Source organism: Rhamphochromis sp. 'chilingali' (genome assembly GCF_963969265.1).
Source record: "Rhamphochromis sp. 'chilingali' genome assembly, chromosome: 2".
NCBI lineage: Eukaryota > Metazoa > Chordata > Actinopteri > Cichliformes > Cichlidae > Rhamphochromis > Rhamphochromis sp. 'chilingali'.
In genome coordinates, this window is record NC_137930.1 from 8,092,804 (window position 1) to 8,120,348 (window position 27,545).

The 27,545-nt window shown below is 39.8% G+C and overlaps 1 protein-coding gene across 1 annotated transcript; it reads right to left on the reverse strand.

Moving 5' to 3' along the window:
• On the reverse strand, nt 1-27,051 carry xrcc4 (X-ray repair complementing defective repair in Chinese hamster cells 4). The gene is made up of 8 exons (XM_080874816.1): nt 26,923-27,051; nt 22,564-22,698; nt 20,658-20,848; nt 17,212-17,378; nt 15,362-15,493; nt 14,987-15,126; nt 9,007-9,148; nt 1-478 (listed from the first exon to the last, which is right to left on the reverse strand). Exons 2-8 carry the CDS (start codon nt 22,694-22,696, stop codon nt 379-381), a joined length of 1,005 nt encoding a protein of 334 aa, XP_080730942.1. The 5' UTR covers nt 22,697-22,698; nt 26,923-27,051; the 3' UTR covers nt 1-378.
• Nucleotides 27,052-27,545: the final 494 nt, after the last annotated feature.

The following is a 27,545-nucleotide window of genomic DNA, read 5'->3' on the forward strand; positions in this document are numbered from 1 at the left end:
TATTTGCTTTCACTTTTTATTTACACAAATATCAAAATTAGTTGTTGATGTGTAGCCTGCAAAGTATATCAGAAAAAATACATTTCAAAGAAGTCCTGAGCTAATGTAAACTTTGATAAAAACATGTTTATTATTTTTACTATTCCAAACATTGGTCATTAGTGTACTTTACTAAAAAAAAAAAGCAACCTCTACAGTGCTTTATAAAGAATCACCAAGCATTTCTCTCATCAGCATCCATTGAACGCCTTTTTTTGCAGTGCTTTATCCTTCCATATAGATACAGCACTAGATGCATTCAATCACAATAAAAATATGATGCCTTGGCATTTCACTGCTGTGGTCTTGTCTACGTCTATAAGGTGCAGACGTGGAACATCAGAATTCCTCAAAAAGGTCTTCCACTGCAGAACTTGCTGCAGCATCTGCAGAGAGCCGTGGAGTCTGATGCTTACTGGATCCTGCAGGGGAGTCATTCCTGTCAACCACACACACACACACACACGCACGCACATGCACACACACAGAAAAGAGGTCAGTGGGCTAATGAGACTGGTTTACAGGACCGTTTGCCTGTTGAAACAGGAAATATGTCATGTGCTCTATAGGACACAAGACAAGAAACACATGGGCAATGTGTGTGTGCGTGTGTGTAACTGTGGCCCAGCAATTCCCCTACTTTAAGTGTTCTACATCAAACACATCACTACTTCTATTTGTTTTTGTGCATTTCAACATAGAGGCTCATGTTCTCCACCAGTTTTTAAGTCTGATGATGTTACCTCCCCAAAGCAGGCTTTTTTTCCTGTGGCATAAGCGTGCATTCGGTCTATATACATCATAGCTGTTGTATGCAATATTTTAAATGTTATGATTTATTGGTGAAAAATTGACAAATAATGTCACATTTGACCTCTGACATGGTTAAAGCTGTAGTAAATCAATATCGAGCTTTTTAAAACTATGTTTCATACGGTTGTTGTTCTACCTACAAGCACATAGGGAACGATACACAGGGGTTTTAAATATCATGTCACATTTGAGCTCTAAAAGGAAATAATGCCCAGACAGTGAGCTGCCTTGGTTGAAGGTCACACTGAAGGTCTCTAAAACTTAGTTTCATCAAGCAATGAATATTTTTTACATTTTATACTTTAAACTAGTTAATCCATAAGCAGGGGCAGATCTAGAGGGGTGGCATGGGGTGGCATGTGCCACCCTAAAATGATCTCTTGCCACCCCTAGTGCTACCCTAGTTTTGCACATGACAATAATAATAATAATAATAATAATAATGGATACTTTATTGATCCCCATGGGGAAATTACTTGTTTTTCTCTGCATTTGACCCATTCACTCAGTGAAGCAGTGGGCAGCCCACTAAGCAGGCGCCCGGGGAGCAGTGTGTAGGGACGGTACCTTGCTCAGGGGTTGTTGTTTATTATAATAAGATAGCATTAACACTTTGAGGGTAGCTACAGTTAACACTGAATATAAATTCTAAAACTGAATATATTACATAGTGCCCCCCCACTCACCATTAACAAATGGGTTTTGTTTTTTTTTAGAAGCAAGTGATGCCTATGACTGTGCCAGAGCACCTTTTGAACAACACCATGGGAATTTCACATTCCACACAAGTGGTTGGTTGTTTGGAAATGGAAAGAAGGTGAATGTTATTAACACTCTGGGGTCAAAGGACACGACACACCTGACATTACATGACTGATTTAAGCTGACATAGCAACAAGCTGCAGCCACCCTGAATCTCTATTTCAGCTTGTTTTGAAGGTTCAGACTCCAAAGTGAACACCAGTTTTAAATTTTAATGGCAAGCCACTAAACCCAGATTTACAATTTTTATATTATATTATATATATATATATATATATACACACACACACACATACACAAGCAATGCTTTTTTTCTGAATACTATCATCACGTTTGTGCAGGAAGAAATGCTAGAGAAAGCATTTTCTAAGGACAGCCCGAAAACTGTAAAGAAAGAAAAGAAGCCACCTCTCTCCTATTGGTGAAAAAAAATGTACTATGTCGACCAATAGAAAAATAGCAACAGGTGGGATTTCTTTGTTTAGGAAGAGGGGCAAGTTTTAGGAGTGAGCGAGAGAGAGAAAGCGAGTTTTGAGATGTGAGAGATTTGTGGTTTAGCGTGGAGTGTGTAGTTAGTGTGTTGTGTGGTCGTTGTTTTGTTGTGTGTCAGTGAGGGTACTAATGAATGTCACAAAAGCAGATTGCAATGAAAACACCGTCTTGAGGTGGAAAACCGGAGGAGTGATACACCTGTTGTCAGGCCTGCATATGTGTTTAAAAAAAAAAGGGGGGGGGGGGGGGGGGGGGGCTTTGATTTGCCACCCCATTTGATTTCCATGCCACCCTAAGAAATTTCTCTAGATACGCCCCTGTCCATAAGAAGTTTCCTGCTTCTGCGTCTGTCATGATTCTTTCTTCTCACTGTTATGCCTTTCCGGTTTTGACTCTGCGGCTTTCTGTGTCTCTTGTATATTTTTCTCTTTGTGGTTATTTGAATATGAATATACAGGCCACCTGAACCCAGGTGGTGCAGGTCATCTTCATGTGAGGTTCTGAGAAAAAACAAACAAACCCCAAAACATGAAATAGTTTCATCAATAAATACTGGTTTTGTAATTTTTCTTTTCTTCGTGTGACTACCAACAGTGGTTCTATGCTACATTAAAAGATTTAAAGGGCTCACAAAATTTAAATGATCAGCCTTTTAGAAACCATGGTGACACCATGTGATGTTTAAGTGTGGAGATAAGAGAGGACAAAAGGGGATCATGAAAGCTCAATGGGTAACAGAGAAAAGAAATCAAGAGGGGATCAAGGGAGAAAAAGTGATAAGGAAAACACAAATGTGGGCCAGCTGGTCACACTAGTGCTTTAAGAGTCTCCACATTTCTGTGCTACATCTTGATGAATAGAAACATATATTAGCTTAGCAAGAAAGTGGGAGTGACGGGAGGGTGGGGGCATACAACCTCTGCCATTAATGAGCATGTTATATCTAACTGGTTAACTTTGGCAAAGCCATAGGCGTATGAACTCCTTATAAAGTACTTTAGCAGCATTCCCACCTGGAAACTTTATTTACAAGGATAATGTCCAAAACCTTTGTTCTGCATTTCCACTGAAGACTACAGCTTTGTAGATAAGGCACATTAGGCAGCCGATACATCAAAAACTGAAAGCTGTTTTATAATGTGATTTCTCTATGTAGCAATATCAAACTTATCTGGTGCATATCCCAAAACGTTGATTCTGTTCATCAGGAGATAGTTTTTTCAGTGGGAGAAATGTTCATCCAAGTGACTTCTTCAGCCTCAGCTGAAAGCAAGTTTCCCCAATCTTATATTTGCACAATGACTGAAACTAGCACCACTGAATGAACAATGGGCTGGCAGGTCAGTTCCTTGATTATTAATATGCAAATTCTCATGACCATTGAGAGTTATGTGTGTGTGTGTGTGTGTGTGTGTGTGTGTACGTACACAGGTGAAACTCAAAAATTTAGAATATCGTGCAAAAGTTCATTTATTTCAATAATTCAACTTAAAAGTTCAAACTAAAATATGATATAGACTCATTCCTTTATTTTTTTATTTTGATGATTATGGCTTACAGCTTATGAAAACCCCAATTTCAAAATCTCAGAAAATTAGAACATTTTATGAAATGAATAAAACAAGGATTTTAAATAGAGAACTGTTGGACCTCTAAAAAGCATGATCATACATATGTACGCAGTACTTGGTTTGGACCCCTTTTTGCATGAATTACTGCCTCAACGCAGCATGGCATGGATGCTATCAGCCTTTGGAAGACTAGGTTGCTTAATTAGCAGCCTTCAGCTCTTCTGCATTGTTCGGCCTCATGTCTCTCATCTTTTTGTTGGCAATGCCTCATAAATTCTCTCTGAGGTTCAGGTCAGGCAAGTTTGCTGGCCAACCAAGCACAGTAGTCCCAGTGTCATTGAACCAGGTTTTGGGTACTTTTGGCAGTGTGAGCAGGTGCCAAGTCCTGCTGGAAAATGAAGTCAGGATTTCCATAAAGCTTGTCTGCGGAAGGAAGCATGAAGTGCTCCAAAATGTCCTGGTAGATGGCTGCGCTTACTCTGGACTTAATAAAGCATAGTAGACCGTCACCGGCAGATGACATGGCTCCCCAAATCAACACAGACTGTGGAAACTTTACGCTGGACTTCAAGCATCTTGGATTGTATGCCTCTCCACTCTTCCTCCAGACTCTGGGAACTTGGTTTCCATATGAGATGCAAAATTTGCTCTCATCAGAAAAGAGGACTTTAGACCAGCAACAGACCAGTTCTTTTTTTCCTTTAGCCAAGGTAAGATGCTTCTGATGTTTGTTGTTCAGGTGCGGCTTGACAAGAGGAATACGACATTTGAAGCCCATGTTCAGGATCCGTCTGTGTGCCGTGGCTCTTAATGTACTAACTCAGTCCACTCATTGTGAAGGTCCCACACACTTTTGAATGTCCTTTTCCTGACAATCCTCTGAAGGCTGTGGTCATCCCTGCTGCTTATGCACCTTTCCCTTCCACGTAACTTTCTATTAATGTGCTTTGATAGAGCACTTTGGGAACATCCAACCTCTTCTAAGAGACCATTTAAAAGCCCACTATGCAGGTGTTTTGGATTAATTAGCTAATTAGACTGTGACGCTTTAAATGGTAAATGGCCTGCATTTGTATAGCGCTTTTCTAGTCCCTAAGGACCCCAAAGCGCTTCACACTACATTCAGTCATCCACCCATTCACACACTGGTGATAGTAAGCTACATTGTAGCCACAGCTGCCCTGGGGCGCACTGACAGAGGCGAGGCTGCCGGACACTGGCGCCACCAGGCCCTCTGACCACCACCAGTAGGCGAACATGGGGTTAGTATCTTGCCCAAGGATATTTGGCATGCAGCCAGGAGGCAGCCTGGGATCGAACCACCGACCTTCTGATTAGTGGCTGACCTGCTCTGCTCTGCCACCTGAGCTACAGCCAACCCATATTTTTTAAACCTAAAATATCGAGAAAATATATATATATGAATTAGACTGTTTTCAAATGACAAAGAATGTATTAAATCTGTGTTGATCCCAGTATAAATCAAAATGAAAACACTTGTGAGACCCTCACAGTGCCATGGCTTGTAGTGATTATCTGTGATGGCTTGGAGTGATATTTGATCGTTTACAGAACCAGTCCATGTGTAAAAGGGAGGAAGGATTTCACTGTAACTTTCTTTTAGTTTCCTTTCATGGGAAAACAGTCCTCTGTGTACACAAACAATTATATCCCAACCACATGTTCAAAGATCAGGAGAGGGAGATGGGGTAGTAAACTGAAAACCTCTCTTTATTTTCAGAGGAACTGAGAAATCCTTCTTTCTTTCATCAAACAAAGAGTTTTGGGTTAGAAATATGTGTATTAGTGAAGTAAAGAAGAGAATATGGGAATTGGTTAGTTTATTGTAGGAATACATATTTACTGCAAAGAGCAGAACAGCTGCTAGCCTGCAGTACTGTGAAAAACTCACTTCTTCACAGTTTGTATCCAAGGAGTCAGACTTTCTTGTATTTTTGTGCTCAAGTGCTCTTGAGCAACAGTTCTCCAGCTTCCTGTAGGTCTTTAAAATTGTTCCTTTTGGCATTGCCTGCTTTATCACACATTTTCAGTCCTTGTACCTGACCAATTTGACATAAATGGGTTCTTTGTTAAGCCACTGATCTCTAATCTATATATCATTCAAGTATAAATATTTTGTTAAATACAAACTTGACTGCTTTTATACACCTGCTTGGTGCTGCTGGAGTCACAGTGAGGTTAAGTGACACAAAAAGGAATTTCCCAAAATGCTGAGCACTTTTTTACATTGCCAGCCATGCTTCTGTTTATGTGGCTCTCTTACTATGTTAACTTTTCCTCATCCTGGTCTCCATCTTCTCTGTGGAGGTAACAGTGGTTAATAGCCACCACCAGGAGAAGGGCCTCTTTTCTGCTGTGTGTGCCAGCTCAGAGGGGGGCAGTTTTAGCAGCCACTGCAGTGATCAAACATCCAGCAGCTACAACTGTACATTAGCTCACTGCTGCTTCTTGTTAGAGAAGGCAGAGCTGGTAATGGGCAGCAGTACCAAATCCTGACAGCAGCTTTAAATGGATGGCAACACTTATCTGCATGTGTTTTACAGTCACTGGCACTCTGAGAAACCTGGACACAGTATATTTACTCTGTTGGTAGGGACTGCTACAGAAACAATGTCAGATTGAGACATGCTTTTAAGAATATTTTCTAAACAGACACCTCCAAAAGAAGCTGGCAAATGGACGAAATGGGAACAAGAGCAATGGTATTGAGAGGTTTTGGATGTGCAGCAATGGGGCTTTCAGAGCAGTGTGATGGTCTGACTGAGCTTGAAAAGAGGGGCTATAGAAACAACAGCGAGGAGAATAGAAGAGAGTTGCACAATTGTTTCTTTGGCTCCTCACTTCACATGCTAGACTTCCTTTGACAATCCCCCACCCCCATCCTAGCAGCCGCACTCCAAACTGTCTTCAAACCAGACAATAACGGCATTCACTGATATCCAAGATATTAAAAGGGTTGATTATGAAAAAAAATATATTATCCACTTATGTAAAAATAAAGCACGTTCTTTTAAAAGTGAACACACATATCTGAATCCTAATCCAAAATTTGTGTTACAAACATTTATCCATGTTTGTAACACATTTAGTTGTCTCTACACACTGGGCTTAATAACACAGCATAAAGATGATTCCCTACAGTGAATGTTTGATATTTTTTATTAAAGTAACTACCAAGGGGTAAGATCAGGGGCAGATCTAGAGAAATTGTCTTAGGGTGAGAAGGAAAACAAATGGGGTGGCAAAATCAAAGCCTTATTTTTCTAAACACATATGCAGGTGGTTACATATGGTTAAAATGATTCAAATGCAGTAAGTATACACATTTTTCCATAAATATAGTCTATAACTTAATTATTTTCTGTAGCCCACATAATTAAACATTTTAGTTACATAATACGTGCAAATTTTGATTTTATGTACTGTATAGCCTGTATAATAAATAAATAAATATGTAGCTCAACTAGCTAACTTGAGTTTCACACCGTTTTTTGTTAGAAAAAAATCAAATTGTTCCACAAAACGTCAGAATTTTGCACTGTCATGAACAAACTTTTACACCTAATTTTTCATGATTTGTTGAGTTAACCCTCTGAGGTCCAAAATATAACTGGCTATTTTTGACTCCTTTTGATTTTACATTTGTATTTCACCTTTAAATTGCTTCATTTTATTTGTTTGCCTAGCTTGGAATCATTCTTTTCAGCACAACTTCACGTGTCTAAATTTACAGTTATTTTTTCATTGACATACTGTATTATCACAACTCATCTGAAATCACACAAAAGACAATAAAATCCTAGTAGTAGTTTTTTTTTTTAACTGTAAAAACCACAGACATGTTTAGTAAATTATTTTTATAACTTGAAATGCAAATATAAATTGTTCATTTTGGAAACCTTATGCACACATTTTGTAAACATATCCAAATATTGATCTAAAAATGCAACCAATACACCTGCTGTCTTTTGTACAACAATTTAAAAATACTACTCTAACTGAACTGAGAGAACAATCAGGTGTCACAATAAGTCATTAGGGCCCTCACTGACACAAAACAAAACAACGACTACACAACAGACTAACTACATAAGACAACGCAACACACTAACTACACACTCCACGCTCAACGTCACAAATCTCCCAAATCTAATCGCTATTGATATCTCTCTCTCTCTGTCTTACTCACTCGCTTGCTCTGTCTCTCCGCCGTCACTCCCAAAACGTGCCCCTCTTCCTAAACAACCAAATCCCACGTGTTGACTTTTTTTTAATTGGTCGACATGGTACATTTTTCCACCAATAGGAAAGAGGTGGCTATTTTTTTTTCTTTACTGTTTTTGCGCTGTCATTAGTAAATGCTTTTTAAAAAACGTGACAATAGTATTTAGAAAAAAGCATTGCTTATGTATGCTTTCTAATCATAAAACTCTGGATTTAGTGGCCTGTCATTAAAATTTAAACACCGGTGTATACTTTGAAGTCAGAACTTTAAACACTGGCTGAGACTCTGCGCGGCTGCAGCTTGATGTCAGCTTATATCAGTCATGTGATCTGGAGGTGTGGCATGTCCGTGGACCCCAGAGGGTTAGTAACACTCACCTTCATTCCATTTCCAGAGTGTAACATCCAACCACCTGTGTGAAATCTGAAATTCCCATGGTGTTGTTCAAAATGTGCTCTGGCACAATCATAGGCATCACATGCTACTGAAAACAAAAAGCCATTCTGCGCTATGGGCTGAACCACTTGTTAATTGTGCAGGGGGTGGACACTATGCAATATATTCAGTTTTAGAATTTATGTTCACTGTTAACTGTAACTACGCTCAAAGTGTTAATGCTATCTTATTTTAATAAACAACACTGTCATATGCAAAACTAGGGTGCACTTGGTGTGGAAAGAGATCATTTTAGGGTGGCACATACCACCCCATGCCACCCTTCTGGATCCACCCCTGAAGAGAAGGGATGATGGATGTGAAGGAAAGGAAAATATGACACAGCAGAAAGGACTGGGAAATTAAAAAACAGATCAAGCTCTTTGTGTTTTGATTTTAGTTCCTCAGCAATAGAGGGAGATGTGTGAATTATGACAATCAAGTTGATTGATATAGAATGTGTTATTTCAGGTGGAGCTGTCCCTCCCTGTCACATCTGAACACATTTTAACAGACCTAGATGATGTGTTTGAAACTATAAAGGCAGCGATGTTAAGTTGGAGGAGCTACTCTGAATACAAAATGAAGTACAGCAGCATAACCAGCAGTGATCTTGATGTGAATGAGGCAGCGCAGAGACACTCATACCTTTTTCTCTGAGATGTCTCTGGGTTTGGTCGCTTTACTGCAGCCTCTGGGGCCCTGAGGTGACGAAAGCGCCGTTTGCGAGACGGGGCCACATCTGTGAGGTCACTCAGGCTTTCATCCAGTGGTCCCGGAGTCGGTGATTCTGAGAAGAGCATGGAGTCAGGAGAGTGAAAAACAGTAGTCAAACAAAATGAGAGCAATCTTACTATACTGATGATAATCTTTGTACAGTATGGACACCATCTCCTCATTAACCAGGGGGCCAGTCTAAACAAAACATTGTCACACATACAGCAACTATTTACATCTATGTGTTTTTAAAAAAAAGATTCATTATAAACCCCAGTTCTTTGGATTTTTGTATATATTATGTTCATTTAATTGCCCCCCCTGCAAAAGCAATGATGCAGTCTCTATTTGTGTTTGTTTTCACTGTGTCACGTTCAGTGGATGTCATCTGTAAGTTAATGGTTTGAGTCACAACTAAATACAGGATGAAGGATTGGAAGAAGTGCAGAACAGGTGGTTTTTGCTACTAGTCCCATTGGATTAGCCCACTGAAAGAATCTAACACACATATTTCCCAACCTTAAATGGGATCACCAACTAATCCAATGTTTAAGTAACACATTTTGAACCTTAGCAGCACTTTCTACACTACACAAAACAGACCCATGCAGACACACAGCAACACTACAGTATTCCACGAATTCACTTTACCCCTTCACGCCCCCCTTCCCTACTAGCCATCTGAGTCATTGTCGTGGCAACAGAAAAAACACAAATGGTGCAAGTTTTGCCTGGTGATGGGAAGGGAAAGCCCAACAAGGAAAACAGCATCCAAAAATTGTTGACGTATAAAAAAAGAAATCTAATCTGGAAGTAAACCATTTCAAAGTGGAAAAATCATGAAAGGCAAAAGTCCCCTAAAAATCTCTTGCAGTGTCTTTATTGCTAACTTATGTTCACTACTTACACTTACATACTTGGCACACTAATTACATCCATGCCATCTGGGAGTAAAAATCTAGTGGCTGATGAAGGGTAATGTCAATGGTAGAAGCTGCTTATGTAATACTATAGTTACTTAAAAAAAAACTTAACTTCACCTTAATTTACTTCATCAAAACCTTTAAAGGAGCTCAAATGATTTGGACCAGAAGGTTTGGCTATGTACAGAAGCAGTGAAATGAATGAGACTTCAACAAAGGTTTGAAAGTCGAAAGGGTGTGGAAAAAAAAAAAACCTGACCTGTCAGTGACATAGGACACACCAAGTTTTCAAATAATTACACTTCAATATTTGGTAGCACATAAAAGTACTGCTTGTAACATTAATCTTGTTTACAATAGAAAATAAAATAGTGATGTAAAAATCTTCACATTGGTTTTAAATGCTTCTTCAGTGTTAATCTCAATAGTTTAAATGTTTACAATTTAAAAAAACATTCTGAATAAAAATGTTTTTCAGCAAAATAAAGTACAAAACATTGTAAACTATTTCTTCAGTAAAGGTTAGACATGTTTTACTTACAGTGAACTCATAAAAAGTGCAAATAAACCATGGAAAGATAAAATATTTCACTCAAGATGAGACCACAGTAGCATGAAATGGCACCACCTCTAAGCCCTGACTTTCTACAAAAAAACATTCACGGAGAGAAGCAAAACTAGATAATAGCTTTGAACTTAACGCATCACATCATTAGAGTAGTTTGGACGCGGAAGCAGGGTTCATATGTCATCACTTAAAGACCGGATATCCCACCTGCTGTGAATGTTTTAAAGCAGTGCAGTTGTTATTATTATTACTTGTCACATCCCGTTTATGACAGTTAAAAAAATTACATTCATAAAAGAAGTAAAATTGTCTTGTGTAAACTAGAGATGGCACGATACCACTTTTTTATGTCCGATACCGATATCATAAATTTGGATATTGGCCGATACCGATATGAATCCAATATAGTGTTTCTTAATCAATAAAACTTTTTTTGTTTTTTTTGTTTTTTTAATATCTTGCTGCATTTTGTATAAGTTCAAACTCAAATTACAAACAAAACAAAACACTAAAGCTATTCTGTTATACCTGTATGCAAAAACTATACTGCACCGAAAATATTTCATAGTTCAGCAATACTGATCAATCTAATGAACTTAAACCTTCTCCATCCTCCCTATTCTGGTATTTTAAAGAGTAAGCAACCTAACTAATAGGGTTGCAAACTCCCAGCAAAAAAAAGGAACCACCCCCCACCCTCCACCTCATGACGCTTAATCGACGTAATCAACTTTAATTTGATGCAGTGTGAAAAAAAATGCAAAGAAATCAATTCTTTTTCAAGAATAATTAAATAGATTCAACATCTTTCTTCAACAGAATTGCAGACTGCACAGATGGTACCTTCCCAAAGGAAAAAGTAGTAAAGCTTACTAGGGTATATTAGACTTAATAGTTACTATATACAGTAATGGACTTCTATACGTTTTACATAAGATTAAAACTTTGGGTGTAAGATTCAGATAATTATTTATTAAAAGCTAGATATTTTAAATGAGAATAAGAAAGAAAAGTATGTCTTTGTGCCCCCTTTTCCCTGTTAGCCCCACTGGCTAAATTTTGCTAGATCCGCCCCTGCACAGTTACCAGCCGTCAGCTACGTAGAAAAGGATCCTGGTGTACAAAGTAATATTAAATAAATTCTAACAACAGCTTATCAAGCTTAAACGTGCTGCTGTTGTTCAGCCGCTGGTTTCCTCTTTCTGGCGTGAAGTGGGCCAAAAACAAGCAAGAGAGACAGACTTGCGACAGAAAAGCCGATCAGCTGATCATTGATCAGTTTCACGATTGAAGTAGCAGCAGGAGAGGGAGGGGAGAGAAGAGGCAGTCGCTCCATATATCGGTTGTTCAGCTTAACGCGGGAATGCTTTAGAAACATTCAGAGATGAACTTACACACTTGCTTTACTTCTCTCTGCGATCACTTTCTCAGAGATGAAATGCCAATTTGGTAGCGAGGCTCCAAATGCTCAACCAGACCACGACAGGTCTCGCACGCCACAGCCGCTCTATCAGGTGATGCATACTGCTCCGACGTGCTACAGTTATGAGCCGAGTTATGCCATGTCGCAAGTTTTGTGAGGTGCTTTTTTGATATTTAATGGATCGGATTGCATTTTTTATTTCTCTCTGATATCCAATCCAGTAATTTAGGTCAGTATCGGACCGATACCGATACGTAATACCGGATCGGTCCATCTCTAGTGTAAACTGTATATGGTGTTAAATAGGCCTATACTATTGTACTTTAATATTGTTCATAAAGGTGGTACTTTAAGAGCCATATATTTTATGAGGTGGTACTCATTGTGAAAAGTTTGAGAACCAATGTACTAGAGGTTTTACATATTCTTTCCAATGCAACTTTTCATTGTCACTCAAAGTACCAAGCATTTGGAGGAGCGTCCTATAGAACCTCTCAACGGCATTGGCTCTGGGATGATACAGTGTTGTACGTATCTTTTTCATGCCATCAATCTTGCATAGTTTGCTTATTGTGTTCAATTCAAAATCGGGGCCCTGATCGCTTAAGTCTGTCTGGGACAACGTTATGAACAATAAACTTTTCCCAGAAGACTTTTGCAACAGTGCATGCTCATTGATTGGGTGTAGGGACAGCCATTGCGAACTTAGTGAAGTCATCGATCATAACTAATACATCTTTTGTGTTAGACTGCTCTGACTCAATAGATAGATAAACTATAAAGAGTAACTCAAGGGGACTACCTGTCTGAATGTTCATGAGAGGGGCTGCCCTCTCACATCTACACTTCCGGCAGACATCACACTCACACACACTGATCAAGTCCTCTGCTAGCAAATGCTATGGCCCTCAACTGTCCATCCTGAAGTTGGTAAAGAGCTGCATCGAGGTCAATGGTACTAGCGTCCGTGTGGAGGATATATGGGAGTTTGAGGCCTGCAAAACCCAACACTGGGGCTGAGGTAAACGTTCAAACAGATCATTTGTGAGTCCATCTCTGGCCAAATGGCTCTTTTGGTATACAGACCTTTATTGCTTTGTGGATCTTTTCTTCCCCTTTTTTATTGGTAGGTAACCGGCGGTTAGCTCATTTAATGGCCTTAAAATGTTAGAGTAGTCCTGGATGAATCCCCGCTAATACCCAGCAAAGCCCAAAAAAGATCCTTAGCTCCTTAAAGTTGGTGGAGATGGGCCAAGTTGTGAGGGCTTTGATTTTCTCTGTATCTGTTTCGACTCCATACTCTAATGCTATATGGCTGAGGTACTTAACTGAGATATTTAAATATCTCAGCTGGGTGCTAATTTCAAGCCAAACTTTTTCAATTTCAACAGGACTCTCTTCAGACACTGCTCATGCTCTTCGAGGGATAACAAGAAAATAATGAGATCATCAATAAAGACGAGGACCTCCTTACGATTCATCAGACCCATACACCGCTCCATGAGCCTTTGAAATGCTTATTAAATTCCCAGAACCCAAAGGGATACATTAAGGCAATTTTCTGCTTGTCTGACTCCAACATTTCAATCCGATAGTATCCGAACTTGAGATCCAAGACTGAGAACCATTTTGACCCTGCCAGAGCTGAAAATGCTTCCTCTAGATTGGGAAGTGTGTATGCATCTTTATGGTTTAGAGGTTTAGCCTCCTTTAATTGATGCACAAACTACCAGACCCGTCCTCTTTCCTGACAACTACAATTGGGGCGGCAAAAGGAGATTCAGATTCTCGTATCACTCCGATGTCGAGTAGTTCTTGTGGTGCACTTTTTCTGTCTGTCCAAAATCTAACTCATGCTGTGAAAACAGTTCTGGCACTGAATTAAGCATATTTGTGACACAATCTTTCCATTCAGCAGACAAGTTACTTCCAAAGTCAAAACTGATCTTTTTAGACTGAGTACGATCTTCTGACTGGTCTGAGGGTTTTGGCACCTTCTCTATTTGTTCTGTATGTAGGACTCAGGTTAAGGCATTAATGTTGGCTAGCACACAGCCTGAAGGGACAACAATGTTGTGATTGGTTTCATTTTTATGGTTTTTACCTGTTTAGTTACCACTAAACCAGAAAAGCTTACCATCAATGATATTAAAAGCTAGGAATCTTTCAGTAAATTTGCTAGGAAAATATCGTGACATCTATTTATGAACTAAAACAAGTTGGTCATGACAAAAGGAGCACAAGTTCCTCCTCAAAGTAATGGTTTAACAAGAATGTTTGGAGATTAATTTAAGAGATTAATTAAGAGATTAAGATTAAGTTTACTTGGTTATTTAATTTTCTGTGGCAGCTTCTAAGAGCAGCTCCTTCTTTTCTTATTGACGTTGTGCCACAAGGTTCTGTTCTGGGTCCTTTACTGTTTCTGTTATATCTGTTACACACTTAGACACTCTTCAACACACTTTGAGCCTTTTTAAATACTCTTCTTATCACTGCTACACAGATGAGATTTAGTTGTACGTCTCTTTTAATCCCCAAGATACTTCTAATCTATCCCGCATAGGCGCTTAGACTCTATTAATAGTTATTTGGATGACAATTTTCTCCAACTTAATGAAGAGAAAACGGAAATTCGTTTTTTGTATCCCTGACAGATTGATGGCTAAGGTAATGGAAACTCTAGGTCCTCTTACCTCTTGTGCTAAATCTTCAGTTCAAGAACATTGGTGTAACTTCAGACTCAGTTTTCACTCTGGGTGTTCAGGTTGAGGGCCTACTGCCTGTGCATCATACAAGGCTGAGAGCTAAAGGAGACAGAGCTTTTGTAACCCCAGACTCTCGAAGTCTCTTCCTCTGAGCTTGAGAACAGTCGATTCTCTTTTTAAAAGCAGCTAAAAACTCACCAACAATGATTCCCAGTTTGATTTTTAGCAATTTGTTTTGATGTTTTGACAAAATTGTACTTAATTGTTTTTTCCCCAGTGTCACCAGTCTTACCCAAATTGGAGGCTGGAGTCGACTGCGTCTCCACTGGGTCCTCATCAGTACTGCCGCCATAATCATCCGCTTCAACACCATCATCCTGACCTCTTGTCTGACCTGACTTTACTGAGTCTTTCTTTCGTTGGTCATTACTCCTGTATCAGAAACCATACATTATACATGATTCACTGCTTAACATAACTTTTACAACAAAGAAATCAGAGGAATGTTGTAATTAAGGAAAAATACCCTTGACCTGTTTAATAAGCAATTATGGCATATATTTCATTTTAAAAAATGCTTGCCTTAAAACTCACAGCTAAAAATCTACTTTTTAAACATTTGGAAAAGCTTCAGTGTTTGAGAGTCAATGTGGTATAAGCAGTGCACCTCATTTCCTCCAGTTTTGTGACATCCTGCTGTAGACTGCGGATCTTTGCTTTCTTCTCATTCAGAACCAGGACAAACCGAGAGTAAAGCTCTGCCTCCAGGGCTTCCTTACCACCAATGTAACGCTTCAGTCTTGAATGTACAGAAACAAAAAAGTTCTTTAGCAAACCCAAATATACTAATTAGTCTGTGTAATCTGGCTTCATGGAAAGATCAAGTTGGTGAAAATGTATGCCATGCCTTCTGATGATACTGCCTAAGGGAAGCATGTATATTTTAAATAGAATTGGTCCTAGCACGGAACCCTGTGGAACTCTATTGTTATCCTTAGTGTGTGAAGAGGACTTTTAATTCCTAAGGAGATCATTTGTAACCTGTACTAGAGCTGTTTCTATCCTGTAATGAATTTTGAAACCTGACTCAGCCTCTTCAAATATAATAATGTTTATGGTGACTCAGGATTTAGTACAGTCTACTAGTGTAAAAGGCTGAGAGTAAAAAACAAAACAAAACATAAATTACAGTCCATTTAACATGGACTAAACTAGATGATCATATTAAAAATGCTGACACTTTATGACATTATATAGAGCCACGGATAGAAAACAAAACATCTGAAACAGAGTGTGCAGTGACAGGAAGACAAAGCAACAGTTTTGGTGTGGACCAAAATTAGGGATGGGTATCGTTTAGGTTTTATCCGATACCGGTGCCAAATCGGTATTTTTGAAACGGTGCCGGTGCTCAAACGGTGCTCAAACCGGTGCTTAAAGGATGGAGAACACAAAATTGGTCCAAAAACCTCTCATGTTCAGCTGGTTTTTTGTAAAAAGATAACAATGTTAGCCTTTTCTGCAGCTATGGGGCATATATGGTATCACTCTTGGCTGGAAGCAGTGCTTAAACAATGGAAAAAACACAAACTTTATCCAAAAACCTCTCATGTTTAACTGTTTTCCACTTTTTCTTTGGTCCTTTTAGCCTTTTTGGCAGGGTGAAGGGAGTATCTGCCATCAAACAAGAAGACAGCTGCATGTAACTACGACGGTGTTTGCTAGTTCACCTTACTGCATTAATGTAATAATGTGGTTAGCCTACTCAACGTAAATGACACACGAACAACATTAAGCTACTCACGCAGAGAAGAACGGCTGCTGCTGCATCATCATCCGTCATCATTTCTGCTACACTGGCAGGGCTAGGGGCCAGGACTCTCCTCTTCGGGGTTTTTGGGGGATATTGCTAACTCCGGGTCAGATAACAGGCAACCCACGCAGAGTAGATGCGCTCGATGTGAGGTCTCGCAGCAAGCTATCATACGGCGCATTTCTCGGCTTTAAAAAAAACGCTATGCGTCGCCAGGTGTTTCATCGGATTTGAGGTGTTACCTCCTTTGACAGTATCACAGTATCAGCTTAAAGCACTTGTTGCTGCTGAGTTTGCATATTTTGCTGTGAAGTACAGGCAGACTTTTGACCGCTTCGCCTTGGGCATTTTTAATCTGTAGCTCTGCTCTAAAAGAACGCACGTACCTGGACCCGCCTACTATCCTCGGAAACGTAAAATGATTGGCTAGAAGTGTATCACAGCTCAGGAAAAAAAAGCACCGAAATAAAGCACCGAAATGTGCGCTGCTTTTCGGTCTGGTTACTACCGTTTATGTCAGAACCGGTGCCATCATGGCACCGGACACCGGTACCCATCCCTAACCAAAATATTCCTGTATTTTCTGTGCACTATGTGCTAGCACAAGATTACATACTCGCACCTTCCAGTTTGTGTGGTTTGGGTGTAAAGTTGACTTTACTGTGATTTTGTATGCATGTGTGTTCATCCATGCATGTACTTACTCTGCAGTGATGTGTTGCTGTTCTCCTCGAAGTCTCTCGTTCTCCTCCTGTAGTCTCTGGTTGTGGTGCTGCAGGTTATTTCCCCTCTGCAGACTGTGAATCAGTAAATTTCTCACTGCCTCTGCTGGCTCTGGGACGGCCTTCAGCAGAACGCAGCCCAGCCTGAACTGGAAGAAAGGAGTGAAAAATCAACCAAACAAACTGACTTGTTTAGTTTTGTAAAGGCAGTCTTTGTGACCTAAATATATGTTTTTAGAGCTACAACTACCAAGCTGTGGTGTTCTCATGGACCTGTATTACTGGCACATGTTCATAACGTATTTATCCAAAATAACTGACAGATGATTTGATATTCTTGATAAGATCTTTGGGCTGTCATAACCATATCATAACATGACAGCCCTACTACCAAGTATTTCATTACTGATGAACTACTAAATGTATTTTGAGAGGTTAAATACTAAAGAAAGGCTATCAGAGAGAGTGAAAACTTAAAGAATGAAATAAAACTCTAACCAAAACTGTCTGATTTGACAGTATTAAAGTTTAACTACTATGTTTAGACTTAATTTGAGGTTATGGGCCATCTCACTCATATCACAAGCATAGTGATCAGTGGCCTCTGGGGAACAAACGTTTCTCTCAAACATGTTTGCATTCACACAAAGACATGGAGCACAAATGTGGGTATCAGCTCTAACTTCTGACCCCTGTGATCCACAGCTCCATAAATAACTCTGTTTCATGGGGGAAGTAATAGTTGTGTGTCTCCAGACTGGATAAGAGAGATAAACAGCAGAAAATCAACACCAAATGCTGATATACTATCCTCCACGTACTGTTTTAATTAAGTCGCAGTTCCTGGATTAATCATTTGATGCCAGCGTAAACTACCCACAGACTACAATGTAAAAATACTCAGCTTCACAGCATTAAAAAGCATCTTTAAATCCTGGCACAAACCAAAGAAATAAAAAGTGTTTTATTCTTTAAGGATAGTTTTCCCCTGTGTTTCAATCAACACAGCCACACCGCAACTTTAAGTATCAACAAAGCCAATTGTGGTGAGTTACAGTCACAATTCGGCTCTTGTTCGGGTTGTATGAAGGGAGAATTACGTGACAAACAATCTTTTCTTCTCTGAAGTGGAAGACTTTACATTTCACTATTTACTCACTATTTCCTCACAGTACATTTGAGGAACTGCAATTTCTACTGAATAGACAAACCAGTAATTTATCCCTTCCTGCATTTCCACACTTTCAGTTTTTTCTGTGTCTAACCTTTGCCAGCTATTACTTCATCAACTCTTACAAATGGTAAGTAAATAACATGTGACTGAAATATTACATATTGAAATGAAAATGGCTTTTCTAAGACGCTCTGGGAAAAACGTTCTAGTTATCTTCTCCTTGTATTCACTGAGTTAGTATTGTGCTCTTAGTCATCATAAGCCTACCTCCAACTGTTACCTGAGGGTTTATGTGAGGGGCAGTAGGTTGTAAAGCTGCTAATCAAACTGGATGTTGTTGACTGGTTTTAGGCACCAGCAGGCCGGCTGGACACAAAATATTGAGAGCAACAGGTTTCCAATGTCATCATAGCAACAGTACTGTTTGTAACTCTGACTCACTGATTCACATATTCACATAAATTAACAGCTAGACACTTTTATTTCAGGACTGGTCCCCCACTTACTCCAAATTTACAACCAAGAAGAGTGAATGTTGCATTTCTCCTTTATCCCCCCACCTAATAGTCTAACACTAAAAATCTAAGATGTATTCCCATTAACAACTAATAATATTAATAATGGATTGCATTTATATAGCGCTTTTCTAGACAGTCAAAGCGCTTTACAATTCCACCATTCATTCACCCTCACATTCACAATTTTCCTGAGAAATGGTAAATGGACTGATACTTACATAGCACTTTTCTACCTGGAGCACTTAAAGCACAATTTACTACAAGCTTCATTCACCCAATCACACACACATTCATCCACATGCTGTTTTCTGTACGCAAGCTCCTTATCTAATATTCACACACTCAAAACTCAGGTTTCAGTATCTTGCTCAGGAATAGTTCAAAATGCTGGAATGGTAAACGGCCCGCTCTACTACCTAAACCACAGCTGCATAATAGCTTACAGCACCTGGTATTCACCCATCTGACCCTGCTCAGCTTCTGAGATCAGATAAAACTGGGTGCGCAAATAGTCAGATACAAGGACTGGAAGGAGTGAAAAGGAGAGAAAATGCAGCCAGTGTCCAAAGATACCATCTAAAATACTAAAGTTAGGTGCTCCCTGAAGTGGTTGACTATTTCCAAGTGTGAGACTCATTTCTGGGCTCTGCTGGCAATCAGCAGAGCTTGACAGGAGCAGAAATAGGGAGACATTACAGTGAAGGCTCATGTTATGACTCAAAACCTTATGACAGATGAATAACTGGGCTTTTCTCTGTTGTGGAAGAAAAGCCTTGGTCACCTCTAATAACACATTGCTGCACACGTCAGTAAACTGACACATGGTACTTTCATTTTTTTTTTTTAATTGCAACATAGATTCATTTCCCTTTTGCTGTTATGGAAGCACTCAACATTTCCATTTTTTTCACAACTACGATGAGAACATAGGCCCTGTGTCTAAATCTTGTACGTGTATTCACACAGTGAACCTTTACAGAAGCATTACTCAGTCAACTGCCAAATACCATCACTCCGTCTGTCGAAATATGAAACACCAGCAGTGCAAATATACTAAAGGTCATATTTCATAAAGCCACTAATCGATATTAAATGTGAAGCCACAAACCAAGAACAAAGATTCAAATGACAAAGAGCAACTGAAAATACAAGAAACAAATCAAAAAGATTCATAAAACTACAACAAATAACCACAAAATATGAAGAAAGAGACAAAAATAAGCACACTACAGAGATACACAATAACCACAAAAAGACAAAAAAATACACTGAGGAACCATGACAACCAGAAAACATGGTAGTTTCATTTAACCTGCAGAAAAGTAGTGCAAAAGTCAAAATACAAGGCTTGCTGACATTTAAATAAGTCTTTTTCACTTTCATTTCTGTGTTTGCGCGTGTGCAGTGTGAGAGGTTGCTTTGATACCATCACGACGGGCGACAGGATTTCAAACAGGTTTGATTTTCTTGCAACCATACAATTGTTGATCGGGAGCTCGTCGTGAGGTGTTAATCGCTTCTCGTTACCCCATGTATACTACACGATGCACAACACACGATTAAAGCGAAACTCGGGCCGATCCCACAACCGTCGCTCGACTGAAAAGTCGACTCAAAATGGGCCAAAAATGGGCCAGCTTAACCACACTACACTGTTTATCTAACCCACTGCTATCTGGGTGTCATAGTGAGATATTAGGTCTAACTCATTCATGAGTTAGACATGCAGCACTTACTGAGATATCCTTCTGCATCTTCTCATATGTCAGTGTCAAAGTGGAACTGTGACCTGGGGGATTAGGTGTCAAAGTGAAGTTGTAGGTGTTGGAGTTTTCTCTCCCTGTAAAGGCTTGCTCGACGTCCTCGATATATCTTTCCAATGGCATCTCCAGTTCCTCTGCCTCATTGCACACCACTTCACCCCTCACTGTATAGGAAAAAATAAATAAAAAGAGAATCACGTCTAAAATTAAAATTAAGAAAAAGATTATCCCAAATCCTCTAGCAGCTAATTCAGCATGTTACTCAATGAGATGGAAACAGTGTTGATTTTTGAGGGGAAAAAGTGTACAGTGGGCACATTTAAGTTTAGCAACATCAGAATCTGTTGCTGTTAATGAATTGAGGCTGGAACCTCCAGTGCTAAAAAGTGCAGCCACACGTTTAGTCCAGATTGGACAATGTATGCGTGAATTAGAGCAAATAAAATTTGATGGCAAATAATTGAAATTTGCCAGGGCGCCACAGCCACGCCCTTTGACAAAAACTCAAAAGATCTACAATTCAATATTGCCTAGGTCTGCAGTTTAGACTGACCAAATGTGAAGTTCATCTGATAAAACCCCAAGGAGAAGTTCTCGAAAGTACAACAACTGGAAATGGTCAAAGCTGTGCCAAAACTCGAAGTGGCGGTCTTTCTGTTGGCTTTGGGACATGGGTCTATCGGACCCATGGATTTGCATGTTACACACGTGTACCAAATTTCATACAACTATGTGAAACCCAGCACGGGGACGTAATTTTTCCTCACTGTGCAGGGGGGTTTTCCGAGCCATTTTGCCCCACCCATGTCTGAAACAAAAATAATAATAAAATTTTCACCAGACTTGACACGTGTGCAATACTTCATGAGTTTTTAAATATGTTAAACCCCCCAAAAAGCCCCTTCATTTGCTTTAATAATTACAATAATGAATGGAGTGATTACAATAAGGCCTTCACATATTTCGTGCTTGGGCCCTGAATGATTTTGATAATTACTGTAAATACAGGGCTGCTGCGGTATAAACGTTGCACTGTGTGTTGATTTAATACATTTACTAAGCACTGTGTACATCCCAGAACCACCAACTTTCCCATTAGTAGATGACCTGTCCTACATCCTGAGCTACAGCTATCCCTCAAATCAGTATGTTACAAATTACTGATTTAAGTTTCACATATATTTCAAGAATCGTTAGTTTCTGAACTGAATCAACCAAAAAGGTCATTCAGTTCCTCTGAATACAGCGGTTTTCAGTGGTTTATAGTCATCTGGTTTTTAGTCATCACTCATCCAACTGACTTCTTGACCCTCTTCAGATTCAGACTGTAGAGACGGAAGAAGTCACTTGGGTCTAGATAAATGGTATCAAGGATTTTTGTCTGAATTACTGAGCTTGCAACAAAACATTCTTTGTCTTTATTTTTTGCATTTAGCATTTTCTAAACTAATTTTCAGCTTAGCGTGCAGCAGCTTTCTGAAGAACAAACTAAATTCATCTATCAAAGATATAGCAAAAACTTTCAGAATGGCCAAGTCAGCTACACCAGAACAGCAGAAAACAACTTGGCCCCGTCACACAGGCCCAGAAGCCCATTAGTGACCATTTGGTAACCACCGGTTGATAAGGAAAAATGTATTTTCAGGAATGATTAGCAGGTGGTTACTGGAGGTTGCCAGCAGTTGCTCAGTGAAATTGGTACCAATTTCCAATGTCCCAGGCAACATTTATCTCAAAGGACTTTAAGCCTTTGAAGTTTATCTTGAGCCTCTGAAAACTGAGGACTGTGTATAAAAATGGCATGTGATGTAAAAGAGGTAAGAGTGTATAATATAAGGTAATAAACTGTGAAGTCATGCTGAGTGATTTTTGTTTTTACCTTCCCCTCTCCATGCATCTTGTCCATCAGTAAGCAGCAACTGGAAACCGGTACTAAAGTTGCACCCTTCCCAGTCCACCCGCAGGAAATAGGTGTCTGAGCAGAGATTAATTTCACGCACTGACGTGTGCATCCCTGCAGACAGACAGACCAAAAACTGATTAAAAGATCACTTAAGTTTTCCGAGTACTTTAATAGGTACTTACTACTGGATTTGGTTAACATCATTTCATTACATCAAACCTTTCAATGGCCCCACGTGTGAGGTCAGCATGACAGAAATGTTTGATTACAGGACAAAGACGATCACTCAGAACAACTTTGTACTGATTTCCCTTTGAGGCTGTGGTGTCCAAACCCAGGCCTCAAAGGGCCGGCGTCCTGCTGCGTAGACCCAGGGTGAGATCTAAAACCTGCACGACACCGGCCCTCGAGGCCTCGAGTTGGCCAAGCCAGCTTTAAGGGATTAAGTGGAGAGGACATACCACCTAAAAAAATAAAATAAAATAAAAAAGATTCCAGTCTGTAATTGTCTTTTCATTGAAGCGCATTTCTGGATTCCCTCATCGAGCAGCCACATGCTTGTGCTCTTCATTAGAGAAAAAAAAATTGACAATGTTTCTATCCACTGTACTTGACCTGTAACTGTACTTGTCAAAGTGGTCAATAATTTATTTTATTTTATGACATAAAGAAATATAGATAGATAGAGTGAGCTTGTCTCATTTTGCAACTCTTCATCATTCTCTCACATAAAGAAATTAAGAAACCACGAAGAGGTTCGTGAATGCAAAGTATTTTTCGGAAAATAAAATAAAATGGTTTTTACTTCTTTGCTTTTGTAAATTTGTAATTTTCTGTATGACCATGGTCTGATCATTATTGATGTAAATCTTTTGAAACTAAAGCTAAAACTGGCTCTTTAAAAGCTAGAGACTGTTAGCATGGGGATTGGCAGACCTGACGACTGGATGCGTTTCAGCAGGAGCAGAGTCCCAGGTAGGGGATGGGTGTCGTTTTGTGGGCATGCTTGATGTTGCCTTACACATGTTCCAGTGCCCCGTCCCACCAGTGTCCTGCCGGTGTAAACGTATCTAATATTTCATGACGCATAGCTGAGTTCCCGGGAAGAGGAGAATGGCAAAAAAACTTCTAAGACCAACAATTTAAAGACTGAAAAGCACAGATAGTGGATGCAGCAGACACTTCTTATTATTTTTAACACTCTGCTTCAATTCAGCTCTTTGTATGTTATGACTTCGTTCTTTTCTGCGGGTGGCTTACGGACCAACAAAACCGTAAGCAAGAGCTGCCCACAGACCAGCTGTAGCACATACTTTGTACACTGCCTTCATCTGACAACAGATGTCACTCGGACATCTGTGCAGTCAAGATCTTGAAGGACTGCATGCCAGCTCTTCTCACATCGGTGAAAACCACCTCTCCCCTCCTCTGTCCAACCAAATAATGTACAAATAATATGACCAAATATGACCAGATAATGGTCATAAATTTACAGGACCATAAATCCCAGACAAGCAGGAAAGCCCAGACCTTCAACTTGTCAGCGACCTCCTCCAGCTTATCCAAAGAAACATCGAAGCACTCCCAGGCCATCCAGTATATATATTCTCTGGGTCTAGTCAGGGGTCTCCTCCGGAGCCTCGTCTCACTAGGACATGACTAATTGGAATACTTTATCCAAGAGGCGCCCACCTCAGCTGACTCATTTTGATGTAGAGGAGCAGCGGCTCTACTCTGAGCCTCTCTTGACTAACTGAACTCACACTGTCACGAAGGGAAAGCCCATCCACCTTTCACAGAAATCTCATTTCCACTGCTTGTATCCATGAAGATGGATAGTGCCAAAAAAAACAACTGACGAAGAACAGTCACAGGTAACAGAGCTGGTTTTATTTAAAGTTTTCTTTGGTATGCGGGGAGACATTGACATGCAGAGTTAAAAACAGTCGTAATTTTTCAGTGGAATAAATTTCTTGTACTGCAACCTTTAACAGCAATAGTTTTACGACAGGTTTTGCAAATTTGCAAATTGTTCGACATCCTCCTTGTAAAATCCAAACGACAGCTAGTCTAATTCCTACAACAATGCTCCATCTCGTGGTAGATGGTTGCATAACATTTAGGACACAACAAGGTATCAAAGGGTATTCACTAATTACCAAATAATAAGTATCTAGTTTCATTCCAACCTAGGGAAACAAAAAATACATCAAAACTAGAAACCAAAATAAAAGAAATGAATTAACCTCACTAAAAAGAGTCAGTTGCTATAAGCATAGGCATGGCTGGATGTCTCAGCTTCACATTAATTTCTCTGAAGTTGTGGAATTCAGCCCTTCTTTTTGTCACAAAAAATTGGCAGACATCAGCAGTGAGCAAACTCATTTACTGTTTAGTTCAAGCCAAGATGATTAAAAGCGAGCTTGTGTCAATAGGATCTAAACAGCAGAAGCTTTGACTTTCTACAGGTTTTTCAAGCCAGGGGTGGCTCAGGTGGTGGAGCAGATCAGCTACTGATTGGAAGGTTGGTGGTTCGATCCTTGGCTTCCCCAGTCTGCATGGGCCCAAATATCCTTGGGCACAACCCCAAGTTCCCCAAGCGTCGTGTGAATGTTGGTTAGTTTGCACTTGTGTTTAGAAGTGCTTGTATGAGTGGGCGTGAATGGGGTGAATGAGGCATGTTGTGTACAGCGCTTTGAGTACTCCGGAATATAAGAATCAGTCCATGTGGGTCTACTGGAGACCTGTCCTCACACTGTCTACAAGACTGCTTTTCGATTTGTAAGAGTGCTGCTATTTTTGCACATCACACTTCAGAGCATTAACATAAGCATTTAGTACTGAAGCAGATGTTGGAAAGATGTAATTAAAGGTGCAGTGCTCTCAAACATGTGTCTGGCTTCATGGTGCTGTTTATCAATCCAACAACCTTCTCCACTGCACACAGCCTGTGTTTAGACCTAATTAAAGGCTGTGTATCAGTGCATTAGAGCAGTTACATAGTTACACAGTTATGATAACATGGTTGTAAAAAGCTCAACTTGGCCATGTTGCCACTTTAGCCAATACAGTAGCCAAAATTGACATCGCATTTTATGTATGTGACTAGAGGCCGGTTATGCTTTATAATTTATTTTAATTTAAAGATCACAAACAGAATTGGACCCTTGGAAAGCCTTAAACATCACCGACTCTTAAACATCAACACAGAATTTTACAAACTGAAAAAGGAAAAATAAAAACTTGAGCAGACTCCCTTTACATGTATTTTAGCCCAGTCCATTGTAAATGGCTAACAATCACTTACACTCACTTTCATGCCTATGATCATTTTACAATGACCAATCACAGTAACATTGATGTCATTGTACTGTAGGAGGAAGCTGGATTAGTAGAAGAGAGCCCACAAAGACACAGGAAGAATATGAAGAACTCCAAACAAAAAGACCGCAGCAGGGTATGGAACTTCTTGCTGTGAGGTAACACTGCTAACCACTGCATCACTATGGCTTCCTCCATGAAACACACAACAGTAATTTAACAAAACCGACTCAATTTAAAAATAGAAGGTGACACACTAACTGTGTCTGATCTCTTTTCCAGATCGTCAGGCTCCCATATCTCGCTCCTGTCAGGTTACAGCTGAATAATTAGCTTAACGAAAATTTGAGTAAATGATGACAACAGACGTCATAAAATAACATATATAGAGCTCCACTGACGACGGCTTTTACTCACGCACGCAGGTGAACAAGGTGAACATACTCTAAGTTGATTAAATTTACTCTGATCAGCTGTTCTCAAACAGAAAATTCAAAGTTGCCCATCTCAGAGGTGATCAACTCGGAGTTTATTTTTAAACTCAGACTTTGTTGAACAGGATTTCTAGTTACAGAGCAAGTGTGCTGAGCAGCAACATTTGGGAGACTAACTAAAATCCCGTTCGTTTAATGTTTTCTCACAGTCCACTCTAAGTATTAGGATGTATGTCCAAACAACTGTCCCATGAATGATTAAAAGAAATGCGCTCCTTCTCACAGTTGGACGTCTGTTTCCGAATCAAACAAACTTCTTGGTGCTTCTTGCAGCAAACTCAGTCTCAACTATTAAAACGCGTCAGCGATCTTTGCTTTTCCAAGACTGGCGGCAACTTGAGGTTTACACTGAGAACAGATCCCGCGACTGCACTGTATGCTAACATGACAAGAACAAGCAGCTAGCAAGTGCTAGCGAGCTCAGCTCAGAGTGAGACACGGGTTGTTTGTAAACACAAGCACGAGGGTAGAAGCGCTCCTTCACATCTATATGAGAACAGCACATCTATTAATGCCCTACCTTCAGCGCTTCAGCTGCACCTTTATGCGTCCGCCAATTTGTTTTGGGTTTTTGTTGACAAGCTGCACCGGGAACGTGGATGTACGTCATCACCCAGCGACATCCAGCAACCAAACAGATGAGGTGTGTGTGTGTGTGTGTGTGTGTGTGTGTGTGTGTGTGTGTGTGTGTGTGTGTGTGTGTGTGTGTGTGTGTGTGTGTGTGTGGTAAGAATGATGGGAAACTACGAAAATATCACTAAAGACTCAAGAAAAAGAAAAAAAAATTATACATCTCTCCAGGTGTCCTGCAAGCAAACATTCATATCCTTTAGAACACCTGCTTATTTACTTTCTTAAACATTTTTTTCTGCATTTGCTATATAATAGACCTCAAGTTAGAATATCTAGCTGTTTCATTAAACTATTACCAAAAAATACTGCACATTTGATATAAACAGTTATGTCATGCATACATTTTCTTCCACTTATCTGCAACTGGTTCATGGAGGCTAGTAGCCTAAGCAGAGAACCTCCTTCAGCTTATCCAGTGTCTTCATGCCACATATTTCACACACAAGGACCAGTACTATAGGCAGAAACATGGGTGTGCCATTGGTTCCCCAATTTCCCCCACTGTGACCA